The sequence below is a fragment of the Danio rerio genome, chromosome 7 (assembly GCF_052040795.2).
Source record: "Danio rerio strain M-AB ecotype USA chromosome 7, GRCz13ab, whole genome shotgun sequence".
Taxonomy (NCBI): Eukaryota; Metazoa; Chordata; class Actinopteri; order Cypriniformes; family Danionidae; genus Danio; species Danio rerio.
Window position 1 is genome coordinate 79,586,396 of NC_141027.1, and position 14,991 is coordinate 79,601,386.

The 14,991-nt window shown below is 37.8% G+C and overlaps 1 protein-coding gene across 50 annotated transcripts in view; it reads left to right on the forward strand.

Moving 5' to 3' along the window:
• LOC101882941 (adhesion G protein-coupled receptor L3) overlaps positions 1-14,991 on the forward strand; it is a 404,469-nt gene that overhangs the window by 306,341 nt on the left and 83,137 nt on the right. For all 50 annotated transcript variants that reach the window (XR_015496553.1, XR_015496550.1, XR_015496551.1 and 47 more), the window contains exons 7-8: positions 3,115-3,218; positions 4,168-4,353. Coding sequence is in view for 46 of the 50 variants with exons in the window: in XM_087262380.1 (XP_087118506.1) it covers positions 3,115-3,218; positions 4,168-4,353 (290 nt within the window). In the remaining 4 variants the exon portion in view is untranslated. The remainder of the gene's footprint in view (positions 1-3,114; positions 3,219-4,167; positions 4,354-14,991) is intronic.

Genomic DNA, 14,991 nt, shown 5'->3' on the forward strand with positions numbered 1-14,991 from the left:
TAAATCAGCGTGTTAGAATCATTTCTGAAGTGTTGTGTGACACTGAGGAACTAATTATGAGGAATTAATTACATATTAACCTAATTTAAACAAACAAGCACACAAACAATAATGTTATTTAAGAGAACAGTTTACAATACTGAGAAAACATGCGATATTGGATGCTGTTGGGTATTGTGATAACGATATGACATTTCCCTAGAGTAATGCTATTTTTAATAGCTGTGTTTTTGAATAATTTATTCATGTGTTGATATTATAATAAACAGCTGAAACATATTTTTGGATCTAATTAAATGAAATTCCAACACAATCTCACGGCAATTCGTAACTTTTTGATTTAGTGGCTAATTCGTATGAATTCGTATGATCTAATTCGTACAATTTAGTACGATTACCTCATCACCCAATGACAGTTGGGGTTAGGGGTGGGGTTGGGTGCCACGCCTCCTTTTTAAAATCGTACTGAATTCGTATGAATTAGCCACTAAACTTTCAAAACGTAAAATACTTAAATTTTCTCGTGAGATCAGGCTGGAAATTCAGACCAAAAAATTGTGTCGAGGTTAGGCATGGGGCGGTATAAGATTCTGACGGTATGATAACCTTGGATAAAAATATCCCAGTCTTACGGTATCGTGATCGCTGCTCTAAGGTATATTCTTTTTAAACGTCTGGGTAAAAAACAACACATTTTTTCCCTTTAAAAACATGATATTTAATTTTTGAAAGATTTATAATATTTTAGAGCAGTAAACATGTCAGGCTGAATAATTGAAATGAATCATAGTCTTCCGCTGTCTTCATTTGTTTTAAAAACACTGATTTCTAAACTATTTAAAACACAGGAGATCTTTTCTGCTGGAGATTCTGTTGTCTTAAAAATCAAACAAAAAAAAAATGTAAATAAAAAATCTCACACACGCCTAAAGGTATTACAGAAACAGTTGGCGGTTTTAAAAACCTTGACTTTTCCAAACTTCGGTATATCTTGAAAATGGTTATCGTCCCATGCCTAGTCGAGATGCAAACATTTAGTCTTTAAAACACTTTGGTGCCTATCATACACCCAGCACAACAAGATGCAAGGAGTGTTTGGCGTGATTTGTTGCTATTTTCAGACCAGCGCAACAGTAATTTTCATGTTTTGAGTTACGTTGTTTAAATAGAAAATCCATTTGAACCACTCTGTGCACTCATGTGTGTGCTGGTCTGTAAAGGAGGTGTGTTAAGGCGCATTGTTGGTGTGTTGCTATATAGAGGCCGCACCATTGACCGACTGAAAGCTGCTCTAAAGTCCAGCAGAGTGTGTTAATTATGCACATATGCAGGTCCAAATGCTCACACACTACTGAATATGCAGACATCTCCAAAACCTCACAGATGGATAAATCTACACTAGTGTTTATTATAACAGGTATAAATTTGCATATAATCAACAATACTGCTAATAATAATCACATTATACAGATTCAATTCAATTCAGCTTTATTTGTATAGCGCTTTTACAATGTAGATTGTGTCAAAGCAGCTTCACATAAATGCTCATAGTAACTGGATCAGGGTGGTTCATTTTTTAGTGTTTAAGTTCAGTTCAGTTTAGCTCAGTTCAGTGTGTTTTAAAGTCATTACTGAGAGTCCAAACACTGAAGAGCAAATTAATCGATGAGTAGCTTTTCAGATCCAGAGAGATGCAGATCGTCATGAATAAACTTTGGACCTGCATAGGTGCATAACTAACACGCTCTGCTGCACTTTTGAGTAGCTTTCAGTCGGTCAATGGTGCGGTCTATTTCATTTCTTCAAAATAGCAACGCACCAACAATGCGCCTTAACACACCTCCTTTATAGACCAGCACACACATGAGTGCACAAAGTGGCGCACATGGATTTGCTATTTAAACAATGTGGAGCAAAACATGAAAATTACAGTTGCGCTGGTCTGAAAATAGCAACAAATCACGCCAAACACTTCTAATTGCGCCAGATGTATGATACTTCCCAAAGTCTCTCTCTCAAAAAAAAAAAGATTGGCTCTGAATCACCCGAATGAATCGTTATATTTTCTAATATAATCTAAATGTATCCTTGTTTTTGGTCGTGACATATATATGTCAACATGATCAGAGCTGCTCATTTGCATAATCCCTGCCTGCCGCAACACACACACACACACACTCTAAAATGGGATTTATGTTACTCTTTATTTACCATAAAGCAATACGCAATCATGTTCTTTTGTGTGTGTGCATGTGTGTGCGGATGCATGCATAGGTGTGTGTGGGTGCATGCATAGGTGTGTGTGTGCATGTGTGTGCGGGTGCGTGCATACGTGTGTGTGTGGGTGCATGCATAGGTGTGTGTGTGCATGTGTGTGCGGGTCCATGCATACGTGTGTGTGGGTGCATGCATAGGTGTGTGTGTGCATGATTGTGCGGGTGCATGCATAGGTGTGTGTGGGTGCATGCATAGGTGTGTGTGTGCATGTGTGTGCGGGTGCATGCATACGTGTGTGTGGGTGCATGCATAGGTGTGTGTGTGCATGTTTGTGAGGGTGCATGCATAGGTGTGTGTGGGTGCATGCATAGGTGTGTGTGTGTGCATGTGTGTGCGGGTGCATGCATACGTGTGTGTGGGTGCATGCATAGGTGTGTGTGTGTGTGTGTGCATGTGTGTGCAGGTTCATGTGCATAGATGCATATGCATGTAAATAGGTGTGTTTGTGTGCATTGGTGTGTGTGTGTGCATGTGTGTGCATTGGTGTGTGTGTTATTATCTCACCTGAGTGCTGATACAGTCACCCGACTGGAAGAAAATGCCATTTTTCCCCTTCTGTCCTTCTAATTAGAGCTGAGAATGAGACGTCTCCCTCCACCAGCTTTAATTGACCTTTACCAGCGCACTCCAGGGAACACACACACACACACACACACACTGGCTGTAGTTACTGTTCACACTCACACACACACACTGCAGTGATTTTATCTCCATCAGAGGAAGTAATTACACACACTTTTATGATCAGAGGCAGTTTGACAGTGTCTCTGTCATCTGTGATGCAGCAGTGAAGGACGGCTCTCATCTAATGTGTGTGTGTGTGATTTCTCTGTTCAGGAACGGCTGTGTTCACCTGCCAGGGGCCCGAGGGGCTGTGGGACCAGCAGGGACCCGACCTCAGCAACTGCACCTCCACATGGGTCAACATCATCAACCAGAAGGTTTGAGAAATGCGCGCACACACACACTCACATATGCACAGACTCTCTCGTGGATACATACACACGGTCACGTGACCTGTGATGTCATCAGATCATCCTCTCTCGAACACAGCGGCAGTATTTGATATGCACATCAGTTCATCTCGGAGATGTGAGAAACGAGCGACTCTTGACTTCTGTGACTGTTTCTACACACACACACACACACACCACGCACTCTTGTGCTGAGTTTAATCAAAACACTCCTCCAGCGAGAGGAAGACATGTGTTTATTTGCTAATGAGACGCAACTAAAGATGTTGTCTTGTGGGCTGCCTGCTGGCTTCATACACACAAACACACATTAACACACACTCACTCACAAACACTCTTAAACACACACGCACATGCATATACACACACACGCATTAACACGCATTAACACATTCACTCACAAACAAGCTCTCTATTTCTATCTCTCTCACACACACACACACACATATGCATGCACACACAAAAACACACTCTCAACATACACGCATTCACTCAGAAACACTTACTTTCTCACACACACACACTCACACACTCACACATACATTAACAGATACACACACACACTCACACACACACACACACACACAATCAAGCACTCATTTCACATTGTTCAAATTGTGGAACTGATCTGGGAGCTGCTAAAGGGCCCAGCTGCTGCAGTGTTCACATTTTAACAAGCGTTCTTCACACAATGCTTATACACATGTATTCAACATTCTCTAAAGCAAGGGTCTCAAAAATGCGTATAATCAAATCAACAAGGCAGGACGTGCGTTACTAATTTAAAGTCTAGATTTGACCAACAAGATATTTAAGGATATACATTACAAACACTTGACATACTTGACTGTTAGACATGATGTTGATGTGTTTTTCTTGATTCATATAATATTATGCATGTGTGTGTGTGTTGTAGATCCGCGCTGGTGAACCGGCCGCCATCATCTCTCGGGAGCTGTCGGAGCAGACGAAGGGTCATCTGCATGCAGGTGATGTGACCTACAGCGTTCGGGCCCTCGGTCACCTTATTGACCTGCTGGATGTCCAGCTGCGCAACCTGACGCCTGGCGGCAAAGACAGCGCTGCACGCAGTCTGAACAAGGTACTGCACATGGCATACATTACCACAGCATTGATGAGTCACAATATACATCTGTTTAAAGATTGTTTTCATTATGTTGTTTATAGTGTTTTTATCAAGTAGGTTTGCTAGACGTTTAGTGAAACGGGTGGTTAACAAGTGTAAAGAGAGTGCAAAATGAGTAAGAAACAAGTGCAAAGTGCATGTGTAACGAGTATGAAGCAAATGTGAAATGAGTGTGAAGCAAATTTGAAGCGAGTGAAGCAAATTTGAAACGAGTGTGAAGCAAATGTGAAACAAGTGCGAAGCAAATTTAAAGCGAGTGTGAAGGAAATTTGAAACGAGTGTGAATCAAATTTAAAATGAGTGTGAAGCCAATTTGAAACAGGTGTGAAGCAAATTTGAAATGAGTGTGAAGCAAATTTAAAACGAGTGTGAAGCCAATTTAAAACAGGTGTGAAGCAAATTTGAAGTAAGTGTGAATCAAATTTGAAACGTGTGTGAAATAAATTTAACGCGAGTGTGAAGCAAATTTAAAACGAGTGTGAGATGAATGTGAAACGAGTGTGAAACAAGTGTGAAATGAATGTGAAACGAGTGTGAAACAAGTGTGAAATGAATGTGAAACAAGTGTGAAACAAGTGTGAAATAAATGTGAAACAAGTGTGAGATGAATGTGAAACAAGTGTGAGATGAATGTGAAACAAGTGTGAAACAAGTGTGAAATAAATGTGAAACGAGGGTGAAAAACGTGTTAAATGAATGTGAAATGAGTGTGAAACAAGTGTGAGATGAATGTGAAAAGTGTGAGATGAATGTGAAACAAGTGTGAAATGAGTGTGAAACAAGTGTGAAATGAATGTGAAATGAGTGTGAAACAAGTGAGAAATGAATGTGAAACGAGCGTGAAACAAATGTGAAACAAGTGTTAAATGAATGTGAAAAGTGTGAGATGAATGTGAAACAAGTGTGAAATGAATGTGAAACAAGTGTGAAACAAGTGTGAAACAAGTGTGAGATGAATGTGAAACAAGTGTGAAACAAGTGTGAAATAAATGTGAAACGAGTGTGAAAAACGTGTGAAATGAATGTGAAATGAGTGTGAAACAAGTGTAAAATGAATGTGAAACGAGCGTGAAACAAGTGTGAAACAAGTGTGAAATGAATGTGAAACGAGCGTGAAACGAGTGTGAAACAAGTGTGAAATGAATGTGAAAAGAGTGTGAAACAAGTGTGAAATGAATGTGAAATGAGTGTGAAACAAGTGTGAAATGAATGTGAAACAAGTGTGAGATGAATGTGAAACAAGTGTGAAACAAGTGTGAAATGAATGTGAAAAGTGTGAGATGAATGTGAAACAAGTGTGAAATTAATGTGAAATGAGTGTGAAACAAGTGTGAAATGAATGTGAAACGAGCGTGAAACAAGTGTGAAACAAGTGTGAAATGAATGTGAAAAGAGTGTGAAACAAGTGTGAAATGAATGTGAAACGAGCGTGAAACAAGTGTGAAACAAATGTGAAATGAATGTGAAACAAGTGTGAAATAAATGTGAAACAAGTGTGAGATGAATGTGAAACGAGTGTGAAACAAGTGTAAAATGAATGTGAAATGAGTGTGAAACAAATGTGAAATGAATCTGAAACAAGTGTGAATGAAGTGTGAGATGAATGTGAAACGAGTGTGAAACAAGTGTAAAATAAATTTGAAACAAGTGTGAAATGAATGTGAAAAGAATGTAAAACAAGTGTGAAATGAATGTGAAACGAGTGTGAAACAAGTGTGAAATGAATGTGAAAAGAGTGTGAAACAAGTGTGAAATGAATGTGAAATGAGTGTGAAACAAGTGTAAAATGAATGTGAAACGAGCGTGAAACAAGTGTGAAACAAGTGTGAAATGAATGTGAAACAAGTGTGAGATGAATGTGAAACAAGTGTGAGATGAATGTGAAACAAGTGTGAAACAAGTGTGAAATGAATGTGAAAAGTGTGAGATGAATGTGAAACAAGTGTGAAATTAATGTGAAATGAGTGTGAAACAAGTGTGAAATGAATGTGAAACGAGCGTGAAACAAGTGTGAAACAAGTGTGAAATGAATGTGAAAAGAGTGTGAAACAAGTGTGAAATGAATGTGAAACGAGCGTGAAACAAGTGTGAAACAAATGTGAAATGAATGTGAAACAAGTGTGAAATAAATGTGAAACAAGTGTGAGATGAATGTGAAACGAGTGTGAAACAAGTGTAAAATGAATGTGAAATGAGTGTGAAACAAATGTGAAATGAATCTGAAACAAGTGTGAATGAAGTGTGAGATGAATGTGAAACGAGTGTGAAACAAGTGTAAAATAAATTTGAAACAAGTGTGAAATGAATGTGAAAAGAATGTAAAACAAGTGTGAAATGAATGTGAAACGAGTGTGAAACAAGTGTGAAATGAATGTGAAAAGAGTGTGAAACAAGTGTGAAATGAATGTGAAATGAGTGTGAAACAAGTGTAAAATGAATGTGAAACGAGCGTGAAACAAGTGTGAAACAAGTGTGAAATGAATGTGAAACAAGTGTGAGATGAATGTGAAACAAGTGTGAGATGAATGTGAAACAAGTGTGAAACAAGTGTGAAATGAATGTGAAAAGTGTGAGATGAATGTGAAACAAGTGTGAAATTAATGTGAAATGAGTGTGAAACAAGTGTGAAATGAATGTGAAACGAGCGTGAAACAAGTGTAAAACAAGTGTGAAATGAATGTGAAAAGAGTGTGAAACAAGTGTGAAATGAATGTGAAAAGAGTGTGAAACAAGTGTGAAATGAATGTGAAACGAGTGTGAAACAAGTGTGAAATGAATGTGAAACGAGTGTGAAACAAGTGTGAAATGAATGTGAAACAAGTGTGAAACAAGTGTGAAATGTAAGTGAAAAGAAGCAAATGTAAAACAATTGAAGTGAATGTGGAACAATGTGAAGCGAATGTGGAACAGTGTGAATCGGGTGTGAACAAGTGTGAAATGAATGTACAGTTAGGTCAAACATCTGTCCGGCTGCAGCTTCTATTACTTCAGCACAAACACAGCAGAACGCCTTCAGTCATTATCACACAGTAAAGTCTGACTGTGTGATCGAGACCCGGCGCAAAGCTCATTACACGCCTGCTTACCAGAGAAATCAATCAAGCACATCAAATATTGATTCCAGCTGAAATGATTCTGTTATGTGGGAAGAAAGAAAGAAAAGAACTGCAGTGAACAACATCTGTGAAGTCCTGATCAATCTGATGCTGTTTATCTGCTCAAAATGAACGCTCATGCCTGTATTTTTACTGCTTATCAAACCACTCGGACATGTCTGCTCATTAGAAAAGTGAAAACACAACCTCTGGGTCGTTTTATTAACACTAAAAAGAGTAAACAAAGTCTAAATCCGTTCAAAAATGATGCGTTTGAACTTGAAAAGAGTGTACTAAATGCACCTCGCAAGTATTATTAGTACATTCACCGGCCACTTTATTAGGTACACCTTACTAGTACCGGGTAGGACATCCTCAGAGATTTGGCTCCATATTGACATGATAGCATCACACAGTTGCTGCACATCCGTGATGCCAATCTCCCGTTCAACCATATCTCAAGTGTGCTCTATTGGATCGAGATCTGGTGACTGTGGAGGCCATTTGAGAACAGTGAACTCATCGTCATGTTCAAGAAACCAGTCTGAGATGAATTGTAGCCTCAGTTTCCTGATCTCAGCTGACAGGAGCGGCACCCGGTGTGGTCTTCTGCTGCTGTAGCCCATCCGCCTCAAGGTTGGACGTGTTGTGTGTTCAGAGATGCTCTTCTGCAGAGCTCGGTTGTAACGAGTGCTTATTTGAGTTACTGTTGCCTTTCTATCAGCTGGAACCAGTCTGGCAATTCTCCTCTGGCCTCATCAACAAGGCATTTGCGTCCACAGAACTGCCGCTCACTGGATATTTCCTCTTTGTCGGAGCATTCTCTGTAAACCCTAGAGATGGTTGTGCGTGAAAATCACAGTAGATCAGCAGTTTCTGAAATACTCAGAGCAGCCCATCTGGCAGCAACAACCATGCCACGTTCAAAGTCTCTTAAATCCCCTTTCTTCCCCTTTCTGATGCTCGCTTTAAGCTGCAGCAGATCGTCTTGACCATGTCTACATGCATAAATGCAGTGAGCTGCTGCCATGTGATTGGCTGATTAGACATTTCCGATAATGAGCAGTTGGACAGGTGTACCTAATAAAGTGGCCGGTGAGTGTATGCTTTGAATATATTTAATATATTAGTTAAACAATGTCACTTTTTTACAACTATTTACTCAACACACTTACTGTAAGTATATTTTAAAGTAGTGCATTGTCATAAGGTTCTGCAATTAGTTTAAATATGTAATAAGTCAAATTAGCCAATCAGATTGAAGATGAATTTTCACGTTATTTACATGCAGCATGTGCTACGGCTAACAGAACCTTTGTGTGTGTGTGTGTGTGTGTGTGTGTGTGTGTGTGTGTGTGTGTGTGTGTGTGTGTGTGTGTGTGTGTGTGTGTGTGTGTGTGTGTGTGTGTGTGAGAGAGAGCAGTAGGTGTTTTTATAATGATGTCCGTGTCTGTCAGTATGAATGATCTCCTGTGTTTCTCCTCTCTGTCAGACGTCGCAGTAAAAATAGCTTTAACTGTGGTGAAGGAAACTCTGAGGACATCATGAATAATCCTCAACGTTATTAAAGACTCTGTGGAGTTAAAGAGCTCCTGTTTGAGGTGTTTTCTCTAGACCTGCATGCAGTTTATCAGCAGATCACACACTCCGAGAACAGAGAGTCTCATTCAGACGCTGTGTGTGAGTGTGTGTAAATAATGAGCCCATTATTAATAATGCCTTTATTAGGAACTAATAGGGTTATGTATGAATGAAGGTGGCTCAGTGGTTAGAACTATGGCCTCACAGCAAGAAGATCACTAATTCGTGTCCCTGCTGGGTCAGTTGGCATTTCTGTGTGGAGTTTGCATGTTCTTCCCGTGTTGGCGTGGGGTTTCCTCCTGGTGCTCCGGTTTCCCCCACAGTCCAAACACATGTGCTATAGGGGAATTGATGCAGTAAATTGCAAACTCCACAATGAAACTGACCCAGCCGAGGCTTGAACCAGCGACCTTCTTGCTGTGAGGTGACATCGCTACCCACTGCGCCACCGTGCCACCCTAAAAGTAGAGTTTAATTCTTTAAAACAATAGATTTTCCAAGTAGATGCCCAAACCCACACACACACACACACACACACACACACACACACACACTTGTTCGTCACGTATGCTGTGAGATTCACACTTCATTTCCACCCACAATCCTGCAAAAGTGACTTTCGTCAGCAACGGTAATCAGTGAGCTTATCTCACATACACACCAACACACACACACACACACACACACACACAAACACACACACACACACACACACACACAATCTGCAGTACTACATTGCTATTGTTTACTACATTCGTTTCAAACATATTTCAGCAGCACTTTAGGTTTTAGCATCTAATCTTCCATCTTTAGTTGTATTTCACAATATTTCAGTTTCTTCTAATAGTTTTTAATAGTTTTACTTTTAGTTAACAGTAAGGACAGTGCTTAAAGAGCCCCTATTTCGCATTATAAAGGGTCATGTTTTGGTTTTGGGGGTCTCCAACAACAGGCTGATATACATGCAAGGTCAAAAAACACTTTCATTGTCTTATAATATGCATTTAATAATTATGCCAGCGACTCCTATATGAGTTGTTCAGCGATTCATTTGTTTCCAAACTCCTCCTTAGTGTGAGGCTAATCTGCTGTGATTAGCAAGAGACAGAGAGAAATGTCTGTCATTCTTTATTATGGTGGCTTGAAAAGCCAACATACTGTTATCTCACTTAAACTTATTATTATTCTGCTTCTTTCTTCTGAGACTAATTTTAAAGTCTATCTCCTCCTAACCCTTTCAAGCTTCATACCTCAAACTTTCGTCAAACCTTCAAACTGGTCTGACTCGGGTTGCTATATCTTTTCCGACTGATCCGACTTTCGGTTTTCCGAAAAACGACCCGGAAAATTCCCAAAATTCCCATTGACTTAACATTGGGTCAAACTTTGTGACCTCATAACTCTGCATCAGACTGTCCTACAGACTTCTAACTGGGCTCATTTAACTCAGTCTAGCCAGCAGCCAATAACTGATGACCTTTAAACTTACTAGCCACTCCCTAGCAACCACTTTTGGCACCCTAGCAACTGTCCCATAGACTTCCATTGTAAAAGACTGCCATTGACTTAACATTGAGTCAACCTTTGTGAGCTCATAACTCTGCATCAGACTGTCCTACAGACTAGAGTCAGGCCCCATTCAACTCAGTCTAGTCAGCAGCCAATCACTGATGACCTTTAGACTTACTAGCCACTCCCTAGCAACCACTTATGGCACCCTAGCAACTGTCCCGTAGACTTCCATTCAAAAGACTCTCATTGACTTAACATGGGATCAAACTTTGTGAGCTCATAACTCTGCATCAGACTGTCATACAGACTAATGGCTGAGCTCATTTAACTCAGTCTACCAAACTGCCAATAACTGATGAGCTTTTAACTTTCTAGCCACACCCCTAACTACCACATACTGCACCCTAGCAACTGTCCCGTAGACTTCCATTACAAAAGACTCTCATTGACTTAACATGGGATCAAACTTTGTAAGCTCATAACTCTGCATCAGACTGTCATAGAGACTAATGGCTGAGCTCATTTAACTCAGTCTAGCCAGCAGCCAATCACTGATGGCCTTTTAACTTTCTAGCCACACCCCTAACTACCACATACTGCACCCTAGCAACTGTCCTATAGAATGTAATTAGCTGTGCTATCAAATGCTTATAATTCTAACATGCTAATGACATGCCAATCATGCTAGCAACATGCTACTCATATGCTAATCATGCTAATGACATGCTAACTCATACTGGAAACATGCTAATGACATGCTAATTTGTACTAGAATCATGCTAGTAACATGCTAATTCAAACTAGACTCATGTTAATAACTGGCCTACATGCATATCTTTGCATAGCAGTGTCCTATTGACTTGGGGGATGGCTCATCTGACTCAGACAACCAATGAGCATCTCAATATGATAATGAAGCTCACAAGCCACGCCCCCAAATTGATTCCATAGACTTCCATTAAAATAGGCCAAGATGCATATCTTTGCATAGCAGTGTCATAGAGACATGGGGGTTGGTTCATTCGACTAAGACAACCAACCACATTTAAGTTCACTCTGTAACCTCGCCCATAGCAACAAAACAGAGTACCCTAGCAACCATTCATCAACAGCTATATCTCAGCATCAGAACATCGTAGAGACTTGGAGATTGGCTCGTTTGACTCATGCTAGCAAACGGAACTTCCTATATGCTACACATGCTAGCAGTGACTAGCTACATGCTAATATTGACTAGCCCAGTACTGTAACTTGCTAGAAATGCTTACTAAGTATAAATGTTTTATCAATCATGTATGTGAGGCTTGCCTAGTAACCAACCAGGGTACCCTAGCAACTGCCTAGCAACCACCCAAATTACCCTAGCAACCGCCTAGCAACCACCTAGCAACGGCCTAGTAATGCCTTAGTAAGGGCCTAGCGACCACTCAGGACACCCTAGCAACCGCCTAGCAACGCCTTAGCAACCACTCAGAATACCTTAGCAACCACCTAGCAACACCTTAGCAACCACCTAGCAACCACTTGGGACACCTTAGCAACCGCCTAGCAACACCTTAGCAACCACCCAACAACCACTCAGAACACCCTAGCAACTGCCTAGCAACGCCTTAGCAACCACCTAGCAACCACTCAGGACACCCTAGCAACCACCTAGCAACACCTTAGCAACCACCTAGCAACCACTCAAGACACCCTAGCAACCACCTAGCAACGCCTTAGTAACCACTCAGAACACCCTAGCAACCATCTAGCAACTACTTAGGACACCTTAGCAACCACCTAGCAACACCTTAGCAACCACCTAGCAACCACTCAGAACACCCTAGCAACCGCCTAGCAACACCTTAGCAACTACCTAGCAACCAATTAGGACACCTCAGCAACCCCCTAGCAACACCTTAGCAACCACCTAGCAACCACTTAGGACACCCTAGCAACCGCCTAGCAACACCTTAGCAACCACCTAGCAACACCTTAGCAACCACCTAGCAACCACTCAGGACACCTTAGCAACCACCTAGCAACACCTTAGCAACCACCTAGCAACCACTCAGAACACCCTAGCAACCGCCTAGAAACACCTTAGCAACCACCTAGCAACCACTCAGGACACCCTAGCAACCACCTAGCAACACCTTAGCAACCACTCAGAATACCTTAGCAACCACCTAGCAACCACTTAGGACACCTTAGCAACCACCTAGCAACACCTTAGCAACCACTCAGAACACCCTAGCAACCGCCTAGCAACACCTTAGCAACCACCTAGCAACCACTCAGAATACCCTAGTGACCACCTTGCAACACCTTAGTAACCACTTAGCAACTAGTCAGAACACCTTAGCAACTGCCTAGCACCACCTTAGCAACCACCTAGCAACCACTCAAAACACCCTAGCAACCGTCTAGCAACACCCTAGCAACCACCTAGCAACTAGTCAGACCACCTTAGCAACTGCCTTGCACCACCTTAGCAACCACCTAGCAACCACTTAAAACACCCTAGCAACCGCCTAGTAAAATGCTAATTCATGCTAGAATCATGCTAACAACATGCTAATTCATGCTAGAATCATGCTAGTAACATGCTAATTTATGCTAGATTTATGCTAACAACATGCTAATTCATGCTAGAATCATGCTAGTAACATGCTAATTCATGCTAGAATCATGCTAACAACATGCTAATTCATGTAAGAATCATGCTACTAACATGCTAATTCATGCTAGAATTATCCTAGTAGCATGCTAATTCATGCTAGAATCATGCTAGTAACATGCTAATTCAACCACTTCAAACTTTCAGATTCGGCTTTTCAAGCCACCATAAAGTTTGTCCTCAAACTTTAATATCTAGTTTATGTATTTTTATTTCTTCTTTGTCTTTAATTAATTGAATAAATTTTTAATTATATACATATATATATATATATATATATATATATATATATATATATATATACACACACACACACACACACAAACACACACACACACACACACACACACACACACACACACACACACACACACACACACACACACACACACACACACACACACACACACACACACACACACACACATATATATATATATATATATATATATATATATATATATATATATATATATATATATATATACTTGTTTAATTTATATATTTATTATGCATTTAAAATATATTTTAACATATTATTATTGTAATTTTTTATTAATATTTATTATTATTTATTCATTATTTATGCATTTTTATTTCTTTAATTTATTTTTTATATGTTTAAAAGTATTTTTAATGAATTTATTTTTAAATGTATTTATTTATGTATTTATATTATATTTTAACATATTACTATTTATTTATTATTCATTCATTATTAATTTTATTTATTTCTGTAAATAATTTATATATATATATATATATATATATATATATATATATATATATATATATATATATATATATATATATATATATTTAATTAATTAATTTTATATATGTATTTATTTATTTATGTATTTGTATTATATTTTAACGTTATTTTTTATTACTTTCAATTATTTATTGTTTTTATTTATTTATTTAACAAATTTAATTTATATATGTAATTTTATTTATTATTATTATTATTATTATTATTATTATTATTATTATTATTATTATTAATATTATTATTATTATTATTATTAATATTATTATTAATAATATTTTTATATTATTTATACTAATATTTATTTATGTATTTATATTTTATATGTTTTATTTGTATTTATATATTTATTAATTATATTATATTTTAACATTTTATTACTAATAATATATTAATATGTTTTATTATTATTCATTCATTATATTTTTTGTTTATTTCTTTAATTTATGTATTCTTTTACTTATATTATAAATACATATATTATAAATAAATAAATATATATATATATATATATATATATATATATATATATATATATATATATATATATATATATATATATATATATATATATATATATATATATAATTTAGTTTAATTTATGTTTATTTACTTACTTATGTATTTATATTATATTTTGACATGTTATTATTTTATTATTATTTTTTATTCATTATTTATTTATGTCTTGAATTAATTATTTTTTTATTTTTTTTTATTATAATTTTACCTATGTATTATTTGGATATTATATTTATTTACTTATGTATTAAATTATAACATTTTACTATTTATTTCATTATTATTTATTCATTATTTATGTATTGTTTTTAATATATAAATTTTCTGTATGCATGTGTGTGTACGTACATAAGGATGAATGATTTAAATGAGTAGTATGTAGAATGATATAAAACAGATAAAACCCTTTAGTCAGCTCAAACAGACACATACAACTGTACTAACACTGT